At 53.2% G+C, this 16,883-nt stretch overlaps 1 protein-coding gene across 1 annotated transcript in view; it reads right to left on the reverse strand.

The window, feature by feature from the left end:
* The window catches only part of FAM53B (family with sequence similarity 53, member B), a gene marked incomplete at its 5' end in the record, with an annotated part of 77,231 nt that extends 62,993 nt beyond the window's left edge, over positions 1 to 14,238 (reverse strand). Inside the window, 2 exons of the mRNA XM_006867468.1 lie at positions 5,733 to 5,787; positions 14,119 to 14,238. Coding sequence (XP_006867530.1) covers positions 5,733 to 5,787; positions 14,119 to 14,238 — 175 coding nt within the window. The remainder of the gene's footprint in view (positions 1 to 5,732; positions 5,788 to 14,118) is intronic.
* Positions 14,239 to 16,883: the final 2,645 nt, after the last annotated feature.

Here is a 16,883-nt window from a genome sequence, read left to right on the forward strand (position 1 = left end):
GGAGTGTGTATGTGAGGGTGTGTGTCAGTATAACTGTGTAGTGTGTGAACATGGATGTGGAGTGTGTATGTGAGGGTGTGTGTGTGTGTTTATCTGAGTATAAGCATATACAGTGTGTGTGTGTAAGGATGGGAGTATATATGTGAGGGCTATATGCGTTGTGCATGAGTTGTGTGTGTGTGTGTAAGTATATATGAGTATGTATTGTAGCTCTGCCACACAGATGCCTGGGGTCCTAACCCTAAGTGACCTCCAAGGTTGCCCCAGAGAAAGAGGTTCTGTGACTGGGCTAGAAGCTTCTAGAGGCTCACTAGCGGGAGGTACTGAGAATCCGTCAGCCCTTGACTAAGGAGGGCAGAAGTCCCTGGTGCACAAACCCGTGGGTTCAAAGGAAGGAAACACCAGAGGAACATGTCTGGCATTTGACCTCAAAACATTTTTGTTTTGATTTCTGCCCTTGAACTTGAAGGGAAAATTCTCAGAGACCCAGGTCTTTGGAGACTACAGCCTTCTTGTGCTCAAGAGCAGGAGGGTTTTAAAGCCTGGGTTGCCTGGCCCAGCTGCATTTCCGCGGCTGCCTCACAAAGACATAACCGCAGCAGAGGGTGGTATCCGGAAGAGGTTAAGCACAGACTTCAGACCCAGGAGTCCTGCAGCCCTTTGGCTAGCGCGCACCTACAGACCCACTTCTGCCGTCCACCTGTCTACAGTGCTGACCCGCGGACTCTCTGCTACCCAAGGGGCTCTGGGCTGGACTGGGGGATGGGCAGGAGAAGTTCACTGGTCCCTTCCAAGGAAATGAGAGAAAAGAAGACTCTTTCCTTCTCTCTCCGATGACTGTCACTAACTTTTGTGGATGACATGGAGGTACCAGTGAAGAAAGCACTGGGCTGGGTGCCTCCCCATCTGCCCAAGGTGGGATACACAGGGGGTCTAGCTCTGCCCCGGGCCCCCGCTGCAGCCCGCTCTCCAAGGCATTAGGAAATAGGTGTAGGGACTGACTGGAATTCACAATGGTAACAGAAAGACTAGAGGGACAGAGGTTGGTGACTCACCTCTAAGCCCACACAGCAAAGCTCGGCCCCACGGCCCCACGGCCCCACAAGAGGACTTGGGCAGCTACACAGGAAACTGTCATCAGCCAAACTACCACTGGGACCCTGCTCATGTTGGGAGAGCGGAAGAACAAGCATTCGATGCCCATCTCTGCTCGACACACGACTTGTCTCATGAGGCCTCTACCCCACCCCCACTCCCACCTCACTGGGGGCACGGCTTCTGACAGTTGGTACATCTCACTTGTGGACACATCGTTGGCATGTGGCAGAGTCCAGACCCCTTCTGGTCCATGATCTTAAGCCCATGCTCTGCAGCGAGGCCAGGTGCCCCCTCTGCCATCTTTCCACATAGAGGGAGCCTGGCAAGGTACCAGGCAGGGGGGAGGGGTGGCCATGGTACATCCCTGTCCTCTGGCACCATTGTGCCCACTCCGCAGGACTTAGACCAACCCCAGCCCTACAGTCATGCTCTAAAACACTCACGGCCCAACTACAAGGCGTGTCTGTTTCCCCTCTGTGCTTTCCGCCGAAACACTGTCTGAAGTCGACAAGCTTTACAGCACCTCACACAGACGAACCTTCCCCTATTTTGTTGTTGTTGTTGTTAAGCGCCGTCAACTCAGTTCCAATTTATATTGAAAACCCTATATAGGGTTTCCTAGGAGTGGATGGTGGATTTGAACCAACAATCTTGCGGTTCAAATGGACCTTGTGGTCCAGTGCTTATGCTAAAGCATCACGCCAGGACTCCTCCCCTATTTTAGGGATCAACAAATCATAGACAAACTTGCATATGGATGTGCTTTTTATTACAGAAAATGAGTCTCCTTTTAACCTCTACTTGCTAAGAATTGGCTTCTTCTAGGCAGACCTGGCCTTGTGTTGACATTCAAAATGGCCAACCCTGAAAGATGGAGTTCAACAGAGGCCAGAAGTCAGGACTGAGCAGCCCAGCTTTCGTAGCTACTGTTGTTCACTGAGGTGCATTCCTGTGTTTGTTTTGTTGTTGTTAAACTCACAGCAATCTTCTGCACAATAGAAGGAAACACCTGCCCAGTCCTGTGCCCTCCTCACAACTGCTCTTACGTCTGAGCCCACTGCCGCAGCCACTGTCAGTCCATCTCATCAGGGGGTCTTCCTCTTTTTTTTCCGCTGACCCTATACTTTACCTCGCACGGTGTCCTTCCTTCTCTAGGGACTGGTCCCTCCTGACAATGTTTATTTGTTCTAAGAAACCTCAAACTCTCTCAATCTTTACACACAGACTTTTTCAGACACAGTGCAATCCCATTCTACCTCCAAAGACACGTAGAGGCCCAGTTAAGAGAACCTAAGTTAGACACCTCAGCCAAGTGGTCTACGTTGTAGAAATGACTGCTGAGTGTGCCCCAGAGAATAACCCTTTTATGTGCAGAGGAGACTTTAACAGGCAAGTAATTAAATGCTGAAGGTATGAGCTTATAATTAAAACGCTGACAAACCTGAGCCAGGGACATAGGAGGCCCGCTACAATATTTTTACAATTGTTTTTTATACATAATGTATGATCGCCTGCTCCAGTCACCTCTATGCTATATGCCTGTGAAGTCATTTACATTAATAAATAATTTATTACCATAACTCCCAAAGTAATTATAGGTTCGCATCCAATATTTTTTAGCATATGAATTGTTTTGTTCTCTGCTCATTGACTTGTCTTTACAAGACTTTTCCTAGTGGCCTTTTGAAATAACTGGTCCTGGCTGCACTCTCTCCCAGATGATTTGATCTCCAGGTCTTCTCCTCGCCTGAGCAGGGAGGAAAATGGAAAGTGGAGGGCGCACTGTGTTCACAATCCGGGGACTCTGTTTAACGGCTGCAATTAGCCCAGGGGGTGAGTGGAGCCTGCTCCTACCCCACTTGCCCTGTTCCACCAAAGAAGATTAAGCAAGTGCACATGTGACCTCGGCTCACCAAGAGAAGTGTCCTCCATGCAAATGTGGGGTTCCCCTGAGGGCGAGGGGACCTAGGGACTCCCCATTCAGAATGGTTCTCTCAGCAGCGGAGGGCCATTTGCACCATCGGCAACCAAATGGGAAAACTGGTCTGGTTGCTGAGCCATGGTGTTTCCTGGGGGGCGGTCAGGTCCAGCCTCTTCCCCAGGGAGGCTGTGTACAGAGGAGATTCCGCTCTTGAGCAGCAGATGTGCGGGGATGGCCCCAGAGGTGAGGAGGGGGCCAGGAGGCAGAGTGGTTGCTGATAGAGGGGCCTGGGTCTGGGACAGGGTGGGTACAAGGCTCCACAGGGCGCAAATCTGAGGAGAGTGTCTCACCCTGTGCAGCCCAGGTGGAGGGCCCCGGGGTCTGCAATCTTCCTCCACAAGGCTGACTTTGTCACCAGCTAGACATCCCAGAGGGACCCACAGGGGTCCTTCATCAGGCATCACCAAGACCCTCGGTCCCTCTCCTTCACCAGCAGCCCCTCAGAGACCTCACTGCCAGCCTCCCAGACTGCATACCATGCCCTCTGCAGACAGAAGAGCTGAGGAAGAGTGAGGAGTCCTCTCAGAGGTACTGTGGGCCCAGCACTGCCCACAGCAACGCCACAACCCAGCCAAGCAGTCAGGTCCAGGGGGACAGACCAGACATCCAGGACAGAGCTGAGCCATAACATACACATGACTGCTCCTTCCTGGGCTCAACCTAAGAGGGGGCCAGGAAGCAGGCGACAGGGCAGGCGCTGAGGAGAGGTGCCACACGGGCAAGCCAGGGCCTGGCAAGCAAGCACCTGCTTCCTCTTCCTCTGGCTCTCCCCTGGAGCTGGGGCATGACTGACAAGAAACCCACCTTCTCCCTCCCCATGCCTGGAACCACCTCTGACCCTGGGGGTGAAGAGTGGGGGAACTTTACTGAGCCTCAGTCTCCCCAGGAATGAACAGAATGCCCCTCAACCCAAAGCTCCTGGGGGATGAAGTGGGACCACCAACACCACTTCTGTCACCATCACCTCAGTTGTGGGCACTGGGCCTAAAGGAGAAACATCTAATTCTGTGCACAGAGAGCAAGCTGGGGGCGAGAGACGCAAACTGGAAAATCAGAGTGGTTGTCCACCCCCAAATCTGGCTTTGGATCTGACAGGGATATTACAGAAGCAACCCCCGGCCAGGTGGCTCCCAAAGAGGGCAAGCGATTCAGGGGTCCTGCCTGACCTCATGGAGGGCAGCAAGAGAAATCATGCACCCTCACCTGGAGCACAGAGCCCAATACAAGACAACTTCTCCCCCTTCCAAACAAGTAGTTTACACTCGCAGGGAGATGAGAGCGAGGCAATGTTTCCAGAAAGCGTCAGCAATAGGAGCCAAGAGCCTTCAGAGATATCCCATCAGGGAACCACCTTACAGAACCACCACTAGCGCTGGCGGCAAACAGCCGGGTCCTTTACCTAACAACCAGACACAGTTAAAGCCCTAAATGTGTTACAATATAGCCACACACCATAGTATTAACATGGATGGAACGAACCATTTTACTGTTAAAAGAAATGTTAGCAAATGCTACTCAAAGTAAGGAGCTCTGGTAGCATAGGAGTTATGAGTCAGGCTGCTAACTTGAAGGTCAGCAGTTCAAAACTACCAGTCATTCCACGGGTGAAAGATGAGGCTTTCTGCTCCCATAAAGATGTACAGCCTCTGAAACCATATACAGGGTCGCTATGATTCGGAACTGACTCCACAGCACATAGCCACTACTACCAAAGTAGGAAAATATGCCTATGTGTTTGGGGAGCGTGGTAGCTCCACAGGAGCAACACTGGACTGCGAACCATACAAAGTTGGTGGTTCAAGCCCACCAGCTGCTCCGTAATACCAAAGATGAGGCTTTCTGCTCCCACAACACTGTTGTTGTTGTTAAGTGCCCTCGAGTTGGTTCTGACTCATAGTGACTCTGCATAGGGTTTCCAAGGCACTTGGTGGGTTTGACCCGCTAACCTTGTGGTTAGCAGTCCAGTGCTTATCCTATAGCCTTGGAAACCCTCTACATGGTTGCTATGAGTTGGAACTGATTCCACAGTACTTAACAACAACAACAAACATCTATGTGTCTTATATACATAGTGAAATCTGTGAGAGCTGGAACTGGACGAGACTGCCCTGCTTCTCCAAGTCTCGTGAGTTTTCCGCCTTTGAGAGGGTGCAGGCTTACCACATTTTTTTTGCTCCTTTGAGTGGAAAATATTCCAGCTTTCCTCTGGGATAGGTTTCCACCTTGCACGGGATCTGGCTTTGGCAGGTTCTATTGGTCTAATTCTATAAAGTCCTATGTTCATTATATACCCAACATGTGAAAAAAGCCAGAGAACGTAAAATACACCAAAATATTAATGGGTATTGGGGAGTCACAGAAGATTTTTACTTCATAATTAATACTACGGCATGTTTTCTAAACATGAGTGGTTTTAACCCAAGGAACCACCCATATGGCAGCTAGAAATGACTGTACTGCTCACGCCCAGAGCCTGTTCTCCACACAGTTCAGCAGCCCCCAGGAGCACCCCTGCCTCCCAGGACCCCGACTGGGAACGCCCACAGAAGAGCCCCCTCAGCTGCTCTCAGCATCTCCCCGCAGGGCTCAGACCTTAGTGAACTGACCAGAAGAGGACTGGACAGGATAGCACACAGACGTCTCAGCTACTTACCCATAATTCCACAAGAGAAAAGGGTAGGTCCTTGACTCATCTTCTCGGAGGTGTGCTGAAAACAACCAGAAAAGCTATTCACTTACTTCTTCAAGCCATAGCAGAATGTTTCCCAGGGCTCTGTACTGAGCAGCTATTAAAATCATAGCTCAAGGGGTGGCCGCCTTGCGTGAGCATCAGAGCAGGGGACAGAGAGGCACACGTGAAGAGATGGCCTCTGACCGTTAGCAGGCATGGACTCTCTGCCCGACTTCTCAGTGAGAACACACTAATAGGTCCTTCACTCCTGACACGCAGGGGCGTGAGGAGGCATGAGGACAAATAGTTGAGCAAACTCCACTATGTTAGACTAGAAACAAGGTTTCCAGGTGGGGAGAGGAGGGGATGCCCCTGGTGGCAGGAAGAATGTGAGTGACAGGGCCCAATTATCAACCCCCCTGAAAATCTGAAAACATCTCCTCTGGGTAGAAGTAGCAGATGAGAGCCCCGGGACTGGTCACCATTCCACCCACCCCAAGCAATCTCTGTGACCAGAAATGAACTCCAGGCTTCCATTGGGCCCGGACATCATCACTAGGACTTCTGAACTCCTGGATGCCTTGTTTCCACAAGGCTTTCCTCACCATTGCAAACATTCTACACACACACCCCTTCCCGTCCCCCCAGCCACAGCCGAGAGCAGCAGAGCCATGCTGTGGCCCGGGCGCCCGGTCCACACTCCACAGTACACTGACAGTGTGTGGGGAATTCTGGGAGCCATTCCTGCTCCTCAAGGCCCATGTCTGGTGGGGGGCAGGCTGTGCCCCTGGCAGGGCCCCAGGAAGGAGGGTGGGCCTCAAGTATGCCAAAGACTCATTCATTCACTCACTCAACCACCCAGCAAATACGGACAGTTTTGGTGAGTAGGTACTGTGTTGGGGGTAGGGCCCACAATGGTGGAAAGTAGCTCTCAGGCCCGGGAAGACAGCCAGCTGGTCAGAGAGGGTTCCGCCTCCAAGGGAGCCCACCTCCCCCCACACGACAGGGATACACACTCAAGTAGGCCAACCAGTGGGTGGGAGCCTGGGAGGATGAGGGTGGGACTGCCCAGGGGACATCTGTCCCACCAGATAAGACGGTGACAAGCACCTGGCACCAGCTCCCCCATCCCAACAGCTTTGCCATGGTGACCAGTGCCAGTCCTGGGGACACAGAGGTGACAAAGGGAAGCTCCCAGAGTGGAGGGGACAGTCAAGAAGGCAAACATCACATCGACACTCGAGAGACAGGGCTGTGGAGCAGGTTAGGGAAGGCGAGCTCAGAGCTGGCTGCCTGGAAAGGTGGGGTGAGGTGGGCCCACTGCACACCTCCTCCTCAAGATCGGGGGTCTCACAGCAACAACCCAACCACCTAGTCCCCAGCCATCTTGGAAAGAGTTCAGCTCAACTGTACCTCCCTCCCTCCCAGCTGACTGGCGGATGCTCAGCTGAAAGGTCACACCACTTGGAGCATTAGTGATAAAACTTGGAGGCCCGCCACCTTGGCCATGCAGCCACAGCATTCATCCAGGGTGGTGGTCGGGTGGCCCTTGGCTCCAGGACGGGTGTAGGGAGACAAGGGGTTCGCCCTGGGCCAGACCCTGCCTGGAGAGGAGGCTGGCTTCCAGGGTACAGGCACCCAGAGAGTCCTCCACCCCCTTATGTCTGCCATGGCTGGGGGAGGGGGCAACAGCCACACGGCCAGAGCCCACAGAAACCTCAGCCTGGACAGACTAGGAAAGCAGAAGAGAGAAGGCCAGGCAGCCAGTGTGGAGCGTCACTGACAAAAGCGGGAAGCAGAGCAACGCCCGGCCCTGACTCAGGCGTGGGCAAACGTGGGACACCTGTCCTCTGTACACGGGGCCCCGCAGGTGAGTGGACGTGTGAGCACGAGGCTGCCACTGAGTGACAGAGGGCACCCATCCTGCCCCGCCTGGTTGGTCAGCCTGCTCCACAACCCTCAAGGCCATGAGGTATTCCCTACACTGTCCTTATTACTCCCTCAACCACTCATCTTTGGTTCAGTCCCCGAGCTCCCCCAGTGTTTGCTGCTGGTCTCAAAGCAGTCTGCAGCTCCCAAGTAGTGAGCTCTCACTGCCCTGGTCACCAGACTACAGACCACCACTGTCCCCACTGAAATCCCCACCTGTCTTTGAGTCCTTTCAGATTATCCCAGGGACTCTCATCTGGAAATGGTCCCTGCTGGTCACACCTAAGCCAGTCGGCCGGAGGTTGTACATGACCTCCATGTGGGCTCAGAGCCTTGTCCTGCTCCCTGCCCAGTCTGTGAAACAGAGCTGTCGGTGCCCCAGCCAGAATGTCACGCACCCAACAGCTTCCCAGGGGTAGGGGCCAACCCACATGGCCAAGGCCACCCCAGCCATTCCCACTTGGCTCCAGGTTTTTCGGAGCTTTTTCATCCCCAGCAAACTCTATCCCTGCTGGCTCATGCCATTTCTGCTCTGGCCCTGACCTCTGTGGCCACCGTGGGAAGGATGTGAATACAGGCCCTGGGGAATGCCAGGCCAGGCTGGGGTGTACTGAGAGAGTGGACAATCAGCACGTTTCCCCCGATTTGTTGGGTGGGAAGCTGTCTTTCTGAGTCTACATCAGGGCAGGCATCACTCCTGTGCAGTGAGTGCCTTAGGTCCCCAGAGATTTCCAGAGGCAGATCCCTGGTGAGAGAGGCTGGAAATCCCCTGGAGTCTAAGGAAAGCAGCCCTCACATAAAGACAGGCACAACCCAGCCTCAGCCAAAGGAACACACTGCTGCAAGAAGCGCTTTGGTTCTCCCTGACATTCCCACATGGTTGGCCATGTGGCTATTCCTTTCCATTGGCCCAGCATCCCAGGGAGCCACAGCACCAAGTGAGGAGACTCTCACTGAAGCTCTTGGTGGGGAATCTCACAGGCACCCCAGCCTCCAGAACCAAGCTCATGGGGGACCCAGACCAGGCCGAAGAGAGGAAGATGCTGAAATGGAAGCAGTACGGCTTGGCAGAGGCTCCGGGGTCCTGATGGAGACAAGGTCTGGCTCCTCGGCTGCAGGGTCAGCCAGGCCTGGAGGCCTCAGGAGTGTCTGCCTAGCTGGGTCACAGGCTAGCAGATAGCCCAGGGTCTTCACACACTCAACACTCACCCATAGCTGAGCAGAGCTCCTGGTTGGGACTGTTGAGCCCCCAGTGCCAATGCAGGGTGGGCAGGAGCAGGGTTGACCACGGAAACCCATCATGTATATAGACAGTGAACACCAGGCCTGATGTGGTCACCAGCTCTTAAAGCTGGCACCTTATCTGTCATGACAGAAGGATGCACCTGCCCAACCTACCTGAGAAACTCCAACCAAACTCCCTGCTGTCCAGTCCATTCCAACTCACAGCAACCTTGTAGGGCAGAGTGAACCTGGCCCACAGTCCTCTTTAGAGTCAGTGGAGCCAGAGGCTCCTTAGAAGTCAGGATGGTGACACTTTCTCTTATGTACTTTTGACACGTTATCAGGAGGGGCCAGTCCCTGGAGAAGGACATCATTCTTGATAGAGTGTCAGAGAAAAAGAGGATGACCTTCTTCGAGATGGACTGACTCAGTGGTCAAAACTATGGGCTGAAACACAGCAATGACTGAGGATGGCAGAGGACCAGGCAGGGTTTCATTCCATTCATTACACACAGGGTTGCTATGTGTCAGAACCAACTCAACAAGCACCTAAAACCACAACAGCCTTGGTCGAAGCAGACTGCCACATTTTTCTCCCTGGCTGGAGGGTTTAAACGGCTTGTCTTCCAGGTTAGCTCCACAGTTCCACCCACCTAAGGAGCACCCCAACATGACCATAGGATGACATCTAGAGACTGCAGCCCCTCACTGCCCTTGGCAGGAGTGGTCCAGCCCCGGGCCCCTTTTGTGCCCAGATAGTAGGAGGTCTGGAGGCTGGGCCTCTGGACCTTGGCAGGCACAGAGGCCTTGGGAGGGCAGTGCGTTGCAGGTCTCCTGTCTGGATGACCTTCCTGCAACAGCTAATGTTAGAAGGCCACCAGGAAACACTAACTTGACATGGGGCGGGAAAGGGGCTCCCCACTTGGCACGGCCAACGGTGGTTGTAAGGCTGCTTCCAGAGACAGTGCTTCCTCAGGCCCAGCTCCTTCCCAGGCTGGGGAGGGAAACACAGGTGTGGTGGCATCTTTTCCTATTCTCTCCTTCACCTGTCCCAGGAGCAGGGACAGTCACACTATCACAGGTATTTCGTGTTTATAAAGCAGGGAAGATGAGAACCATCACAGGACCTCTACAGGGACACGGAGGGGGGTGTCTCTGCTTCCAAGGACCTGGCGACTTTCCCTTGATGGGGGTGACCTGTCACCCCAAGTGGCCATGCTGGTCCCTCCCCGCCTTCAACAGTCCTTCCTTCTCCATTTTATCCCCAACTTCTGTCATCTTCTGAGTCTAATTAGAAAACAAAAGAAAAATTCTGTTTGGTCTTTCCTGTTATCTTGATGGCATTTATGTGAGGATGACGTTACCAGCTTAGGAAGCCAATGCAGACCCCCATCAACTTCCTCTGTCTCCTGCGCCAGGCTATCTCACATCCTCTCGCCCTGAGATGAAGGCAATCTGGTCTTGCACTTGGCTTATATACAGCGTGCGTCTCGTCAAGGCCTGGTGGAGCCTCAATGTGGCTGGGGCCGGTTCCAGGGCAGAAGGACTGGCTGGTGGTCTAGCCCACTGCCATGGCACCAGCTGTGAGATCTGAGTGTCCTGAGCCACGGCTTTCTGTCTACAGGACTCACTCTCTCTCCTGACACGTCTCACTGCCCACAGAACGTTTCCACTTGCCCTGCACAGCCGACACCTGGCTCCACAGAGCAGCCCTTGCCATCTGGGAGTTAGGGGGAAAGGAGAAAAAAAAGGAGAAATGGGCCCAGAGCGCTGGGTCAGAGGCTCTGAATCTAGAGCAGCGGGAAGAGGACTGTTGTCACGGGAAGAAGAGCAAAGACTGCTGAGCCACAGCAGGTGTGTGCTAGGACAAGGCTCAGAGCTGCTTCCAGTAATCGGCTTTGTCTGGCGAGACGTCTCCCTCTTCTTTTCTAGAGGCCAGTCCTCCTTTCCCGAGAGAACTGAGCAGTCACATTCCTCTGGCAGGGCCTTAGGCACGTCTCTCCAAAGAGACGTGAGAAGAGTGAAGCAGCCCCAGGGCCCAATGCCAGCCAGCCTGCTCTGAGGAGGGAACGGCATCATGGCAGCCACGGAGCCAACACAGGAACCCGTGGAGTCCCTCACCCTGGCCAAGGTACTCTCAGTCACTAGAGGCACACGGGGGGTGCAGTGTCAAAGGGACGGCACCAAAGTCACTACGAAATTTTAGTGTGCCATTTCAGGATAAAATTTATATGTAGAAAATTTTATAGTTATAGCATCGAAGATATTTTTCAGAAGCCCAGCTTACACAGTTGAATACAAGTACTAGACTGACACCTTATACTACTCAGTTACTCTGTGAACCTCCTAATGTGATCTGGTCAGCGCTGTCATTATTACCCAATTATAGCGCCGATTCTAATCATGTGGTTTTGTCTAATCACATGGTTTTGTCTGCATGCACTGCAAGCACATGTTGTTTCCACCAATGCGGGGCACTGATCCTCACTGATTTTGTCAAAGTTTGGGGCATGTTCACCACAATGTGGTCATTAGTATTCGTGGGCCTGTGCCGATAACTTTTTTTTGAGAATGAAGTTGTTTTTACAGGAAAAGAGGAAAATCAAATAAGGCTCCCATTCAGTGACCAATATGATTTTTGCAATTCAATGTACCGAGTGCATGAAACAATTTTGTGTGTTGTTGATATTCATTTAAGTAATTTACATATAAGTAACTTATGACTATACTGACCACATGTTAGCTTATTATCCTACAATTAAAGTTGACAACAATCATTACTAAGGGTTCTAAAGGAGCCCTGGTAGCACAGTGAATTATGCGCTGGGCTGCTAGCCACAAGGTCAGCAGTTTGAATCCACCAGTCGCCTCATGGGCTTTCTGCTCATGGAGAGATTTACAGCCTCAGAAACCGTACACAGGGCCACTATGAGTGGGACCCAACTTGAAGGCATACCCCCACCACCACCAAGGACTCTGTAGGGTCTAGTCTAGAAGGCTCATGGGGGAGGGTGGGGTGACACCAACCCTGGTGATGTCACTGCTCCAGATGTGCTCTTCAAATGCCACCAACAACAGAAAACAAAGCAACTCATATCTGCACCCTTTCAGGCCTCCATGTGACCACCAGGAACTGAAAATAGTGGCAAATAGAAGCCGAAGAGCCAAGCAGCAGCTGGGCTACTGGAATGCACACACTGACTCATTCTAGACACTCACAGAACAGCAATGGGCTGGGCCCCGGTTTTAGGCACTGAGTAGACACAATGGGCAAAAGAGACAAGATGTTCTGCCTTCATGAAGCTCACATTCAGGATGGGAGGAACATTCTGGATTATGCTCAGTGCATACATGGAAGTTAGAAAAAGGAGTGCTGGAGGGAGAGTGGAGGCAGAGAAAGGACTGAAGGAGAGAATCACAGGTTGAATAAGAAGTGCAAAGGCACTGGGGCGGCTTGTGCCTGGCTTGTTTCAGCGAGGAAGCCAGTGTGGCTGGAGTCAAGGGACCCATGAGAGGAACAGAGATGAAATCAGGTGGGGGGTGGGGGGAGGCAGATTCCATGGGGTGCTGTGCGTACTAGAAAGGATTCTGGACTTCACTCTTCATGAGAGTAAAAGCCAGAGGGAAGATCTGAGCTAAAGAGGGTCAGTGTCTAACTCACCTTCCCTTAAGACCCTGGGTAGAGAAGAAACTAGAAGGCAGAAGCAGGGATCAGTTACTCTAAGAACTCAGGAGACACAGGTGCTGGTTGGACCAGGGTGATGGCACTGGGGATGGTGAGAAGAAATCCAATTCTGGAAAAGCCTGATCCAGAATTCATCAATGCAAACTGTCGGGCAGGAGACCCATCGAAGGGCCTGCTGCTGGGACCAAGGGTGCCATCCAGCAAACACTCACCAGGATGAGTTAGTTGGGCCCCACCCTTGGGGCTGGTGTGGACAGGTACTTGAGATACTGTGTAGCTCCCATGAGCCAATGCTGCTGAATACAGCGGCTTTGTCTGGCAAAAACTGGAGAGATTGAGGGGCGGCGCATGCCCTGGGCTCACACCTGCCTTAGTCTGCGGGAAGAGACCTGGCCATGGGCACCAGAAGTGGGACTGGTGTGAAGGGGAAGGGCAGAGCGAGGGAGACAGCCACAGAGCCTGTAAAATGACGGGGGAGAGGAACAGCGCACTCCTCCTCACCCACCAAGGTCAAGACCAGCGTCCCTGCCTAGCAAAGTTCTCCCTGACCTGCTAGAGCCAAGTCCACCCTCCCTCTCCTACCACCCTGGATTTCCCCTGGGCTTCAGATTTCAGTGGTGGGAATGGGAGCGGGGAACATTACTGGACCTAAGTCTGCCCAGACAGCTGCTAAGAGGGTCAGGCCTGGCTCCGACTTACTGTCTCTGCTCTCTGAATCCCCGTGCCCCCTCCCCCATGCCCTACCCTGAAGAGTTCTGGAAAGGTCTGTGGGACAAAGGCGGGTTCTAGGGACTTTCCCAGGCCTGTCGGCTGTGGGTCTAATTTTCACTGGTGTGAATTAGGGGTGGGAGCCCACCAAGGGGCTTGACATGGGTTCTCCTGAGGTGGCTGTGAAAGATGCCGGGCAGGGTGCTGGGCATCCTGGGCCCTGGCAGGCAGCTCTACACTGCCCAGAGACGGCTGGGGTTCTAGAGACGCACCCACGGGTAAAAGTCCTCCCAAGGGTGGTTTCTACTTGAGCACAGGCTTTTCCGGTTCCCTCCCGGAGGGCCGCCTCCCACCTTGGGAGGAATTCGGCTTGGAAGGGGCTAATGCTATAACCAGCCTCAGCTGCTAGAGGTTGTTTTGTTCACGTACCTCCCTGACCCCACCCGCCTCTCCACACCCTGAGCAGTCTGGCAGAGGGCAGCCAGAGGGCGGGCTCCCCTTTTTGCCATCCCTGGGGTGCAGCTCACTCTCCACCTCCCTGTGGCGATGTGGCCTTATCTTGGCCCCCCACGCAGGCACCACCCCCTTCTGGAAACATGCCCGCCCCCACCTCCCCCCGTAAAGCGGCGAGTCAGGCAGCGGAGCTGAACTGGGTGTTATTTACAAGGGTGCTGGGCCTGTCCCCACTCACCAGTGACCTCTCCTCCTGGGAGTGTCTGCCCAGCTCTCTGCTTGTCTGTCCTCTTGCCCACCTGAAGTCTCCCAGAGCTGGGAGCTCGCCAGCCTGGATGCTCAGTGCCTGGCCCCAACAAAGGTGCTTACCAGCTCGGGTCTGAAAGTCCTGCACGTGACGGAGTCTGCTCCCTGGCTGTCGAGACTTGAACTTGGGATCATCACCATGATAAGGACCTCAAGGGTGGGGCTCCAGCCCAGGGCAGGTGTGAGCCATCATCAGTGGTAGATAGCAAGCATTAGTAGAACCAGCTCCCTGGAGGCCTCGCACCCTCAGCTTAGAGTCCTTGTAGAGAATGGCCCAGCCCAGTGTTGCTAACTCCCTGAAATGACAAAAAAAAAAAAAGGCAAAGAAAGGGCTTGAGGAGGAGACAAGACGGGGCCTCAGGGAGCTGTCTATTCCCCTTGGCACTGGGGCTGCTCCCAAGAAAGCAGCCTGCTCTGAGGAGGACCAGTAAAACCCAGGACCACTTCTCAAAAGGCTGCCCCTGCACCCACAGCCCCGAGTGCCATCAAGTTGACTTCAGTGCATGGCAGCCCCGTGTGTGTTGAGGTTGATCTTTGTTCCTGGGTTTTCAACAGCTGAAACATCAGAAGTGGATTGCCAGGTCTTTCTTCCAAGGCACCTCTGGCTGGACTCAAACCCCCAGCTTTTCTGTTAGGGTTAACTATTTGCAATCCCCAGAGCCTCTGAAGGAGAATTAGACCCATTTAAAGGCATACATTTCCTACCCTTGGAAAATCATGTTTCAACAACAGATTTGCCAGGGAGAGGAAGGGGGTTTGTAGCTTTGTCCCCTCACCAGAAATAACCAAACCAAGTTCAGCTCCTTTGTGGGGCCTTCCCACCCCATTCTCTCTGAGCTTTCGCTCCACACAACCCATTGGCACCTCCTCCCCAGTTTATATCACCCCCCCGCCCCACCCGCAAGCAAACACAGAAGAGCTCAGGCTATTCCTGTTCAAGTGTGCCATCCACTCACCATCCCAGCTGTCTGGGGAGAGCGTCAGAGAAAGGCACATGGATACCCAGAGTCTGCAGACCGACCTGGGCGGGCGAGAAGCAACGAGGCTGCTGACTGAGTATAGGGCAAGGCAATGCCACGTCTGTCATTCCAAACAAACTGCTCCACGCAGGAAAACGAGCTGAATCTAAGGCTCTGCGTAGAAATGAATTGCGCCCTGGTATTTACTGGCTGTCCTGATTGTAAATCATATTTTCCTGTTTACTTCGATTAGGACTTTGCAGTGGGTGTTACTGAATGGCTTAATTACGGGCCAGCTGGCAAGCAGGGGAAAATGATCTATGGTTCTTCGAAAACAAGGTTCTTCCAAAGTGCAAAACCAGGGATGGGGAGGGGGATCGATACCTGTTCAAAGGACTGAGTGTTTGGGAAGGAAGGGTAGTGACAATGACGGCCTCCAGGCCACCCCAGAGACCCGAGGCCCAGCTCCCACTCCATCTAGAAGCAACTCATCATCACACACAACATGTCAAGGGGAGAGTCTCAGGACACTCCCCGGGGTCCTAGGCAGCATTGCATCGGAGCCAGGAACTCTGGATTTGGCCCTTCTAAGGGGTGCTTTGTGCCATCCCAGCGGCCAACAGTAGCCTGATGATTACTAACTTAGGGGGCCAGCCTCCATTCTGTTCAGGGGCAGCCAGTCGCTGGCATGACGGCTGCCACCTTCTCCAAGCAGGCTGTGAGGTGCATGATGCTCAGGAGCTCAGGCCCTTGATTCTTACACAGTGGAGTTGACATCCCAGCTCTGGAATGAAGTGGGTGACCTCTGACCAGTTACCACCTCCCTGAGCCTCAGTTTCCCTCTCTCTAAAACAGAGACAACAGTGCCTGACTCGTAGGGATAATAGACTTCGGTCAGAGCCTGCCTCCCTGAGTAAGTGCTCAAGAGATAGCAGCTACTGTTATCCATCCCAAGGGGACAAGGGAAGGAACCAACAGGGGAGAGGAGCAGAAACTTAATCAGCAATGGGCACATAAGCTCCTGCCCACTCCCTTCTTTTTTAAATGGAAACCAGCTAAATTCCATCCCCCTGATGGCCCCATACATAGCCAGGAAGAATAAGATCACATTAAGTCAATTACCATGGGAACAGGGGACCCCTCCAAACACACTGCTGGGCACCCAACACAAAGCTGGCACGGGACTTCTGGACTCTCAATGCTCTAGCCTCAAAAAGCCCCGACCAGGGACACAGCTCAAAGGATGCTGGGGGGCCGCTAACATTCCAGGCATGAGAAGAGAAGCCGGTATGGCATTGTCGTGGCAGGCTCTCTGGGGTCACGGAAGAGAGGATATACACACACAGACTCAGATGTATATATACCCAGGCCAGTGACAGAAAGCTCAACCAGGCAAGCAGGGTGGTGCTGAAGGGCTGGGCTTAACAGACGGTCCTTAGCATCCGGGCCAAAGACAGGCTGTACCACCCTTAGGACCCAGGACTGGGGACAACCTAGACGCCCCACAGGGGGCTGAGTAAAGAAATCCCACAGCAGCGGTGCAGAGTTGCGTGTAAAAAGGATTTCATTACCACTAAGGAGCTCTGGTAGCGTAGTGGTTACGAATTGGGCTATGAACCACAAGGTCAGCAGTTCGAAACTACCAGCTGTTCTGTGGGAGAAAGATGAGGCGTTCTGCTCCAGTAAAGATTTACAGACTCAGAAACCCTGTACAGGGTCACTATGAGTCAGAATCGACTCCACGATACATAACAACAAGGAGCTCTGGTATCGTAGTGGTTACGAATCGGGCTGCAAACCTCAAGGGCAGCAGTTTGAAACTACCAGCTGTTCCAAGGGAGAAAGATGAGGCTTTCTGCTCCCATAAAG

This window comes from Chrysochloris asiatica, unplaced genomic scaffold (genome assembly GCF_000296735.1).
Source record: "Chrysochloris asiatica unplaced genomic scaffold, ChrAsi1.0 scaffold00105, whole genome shotgun sequence".
Taxonomy (NCBI): Eukaryota; Metazoa; Chordata; class Mammalia; order Afrosoricida; family Chrysochloridae; genus Chrysochloris; species Chrysochloris asiatica.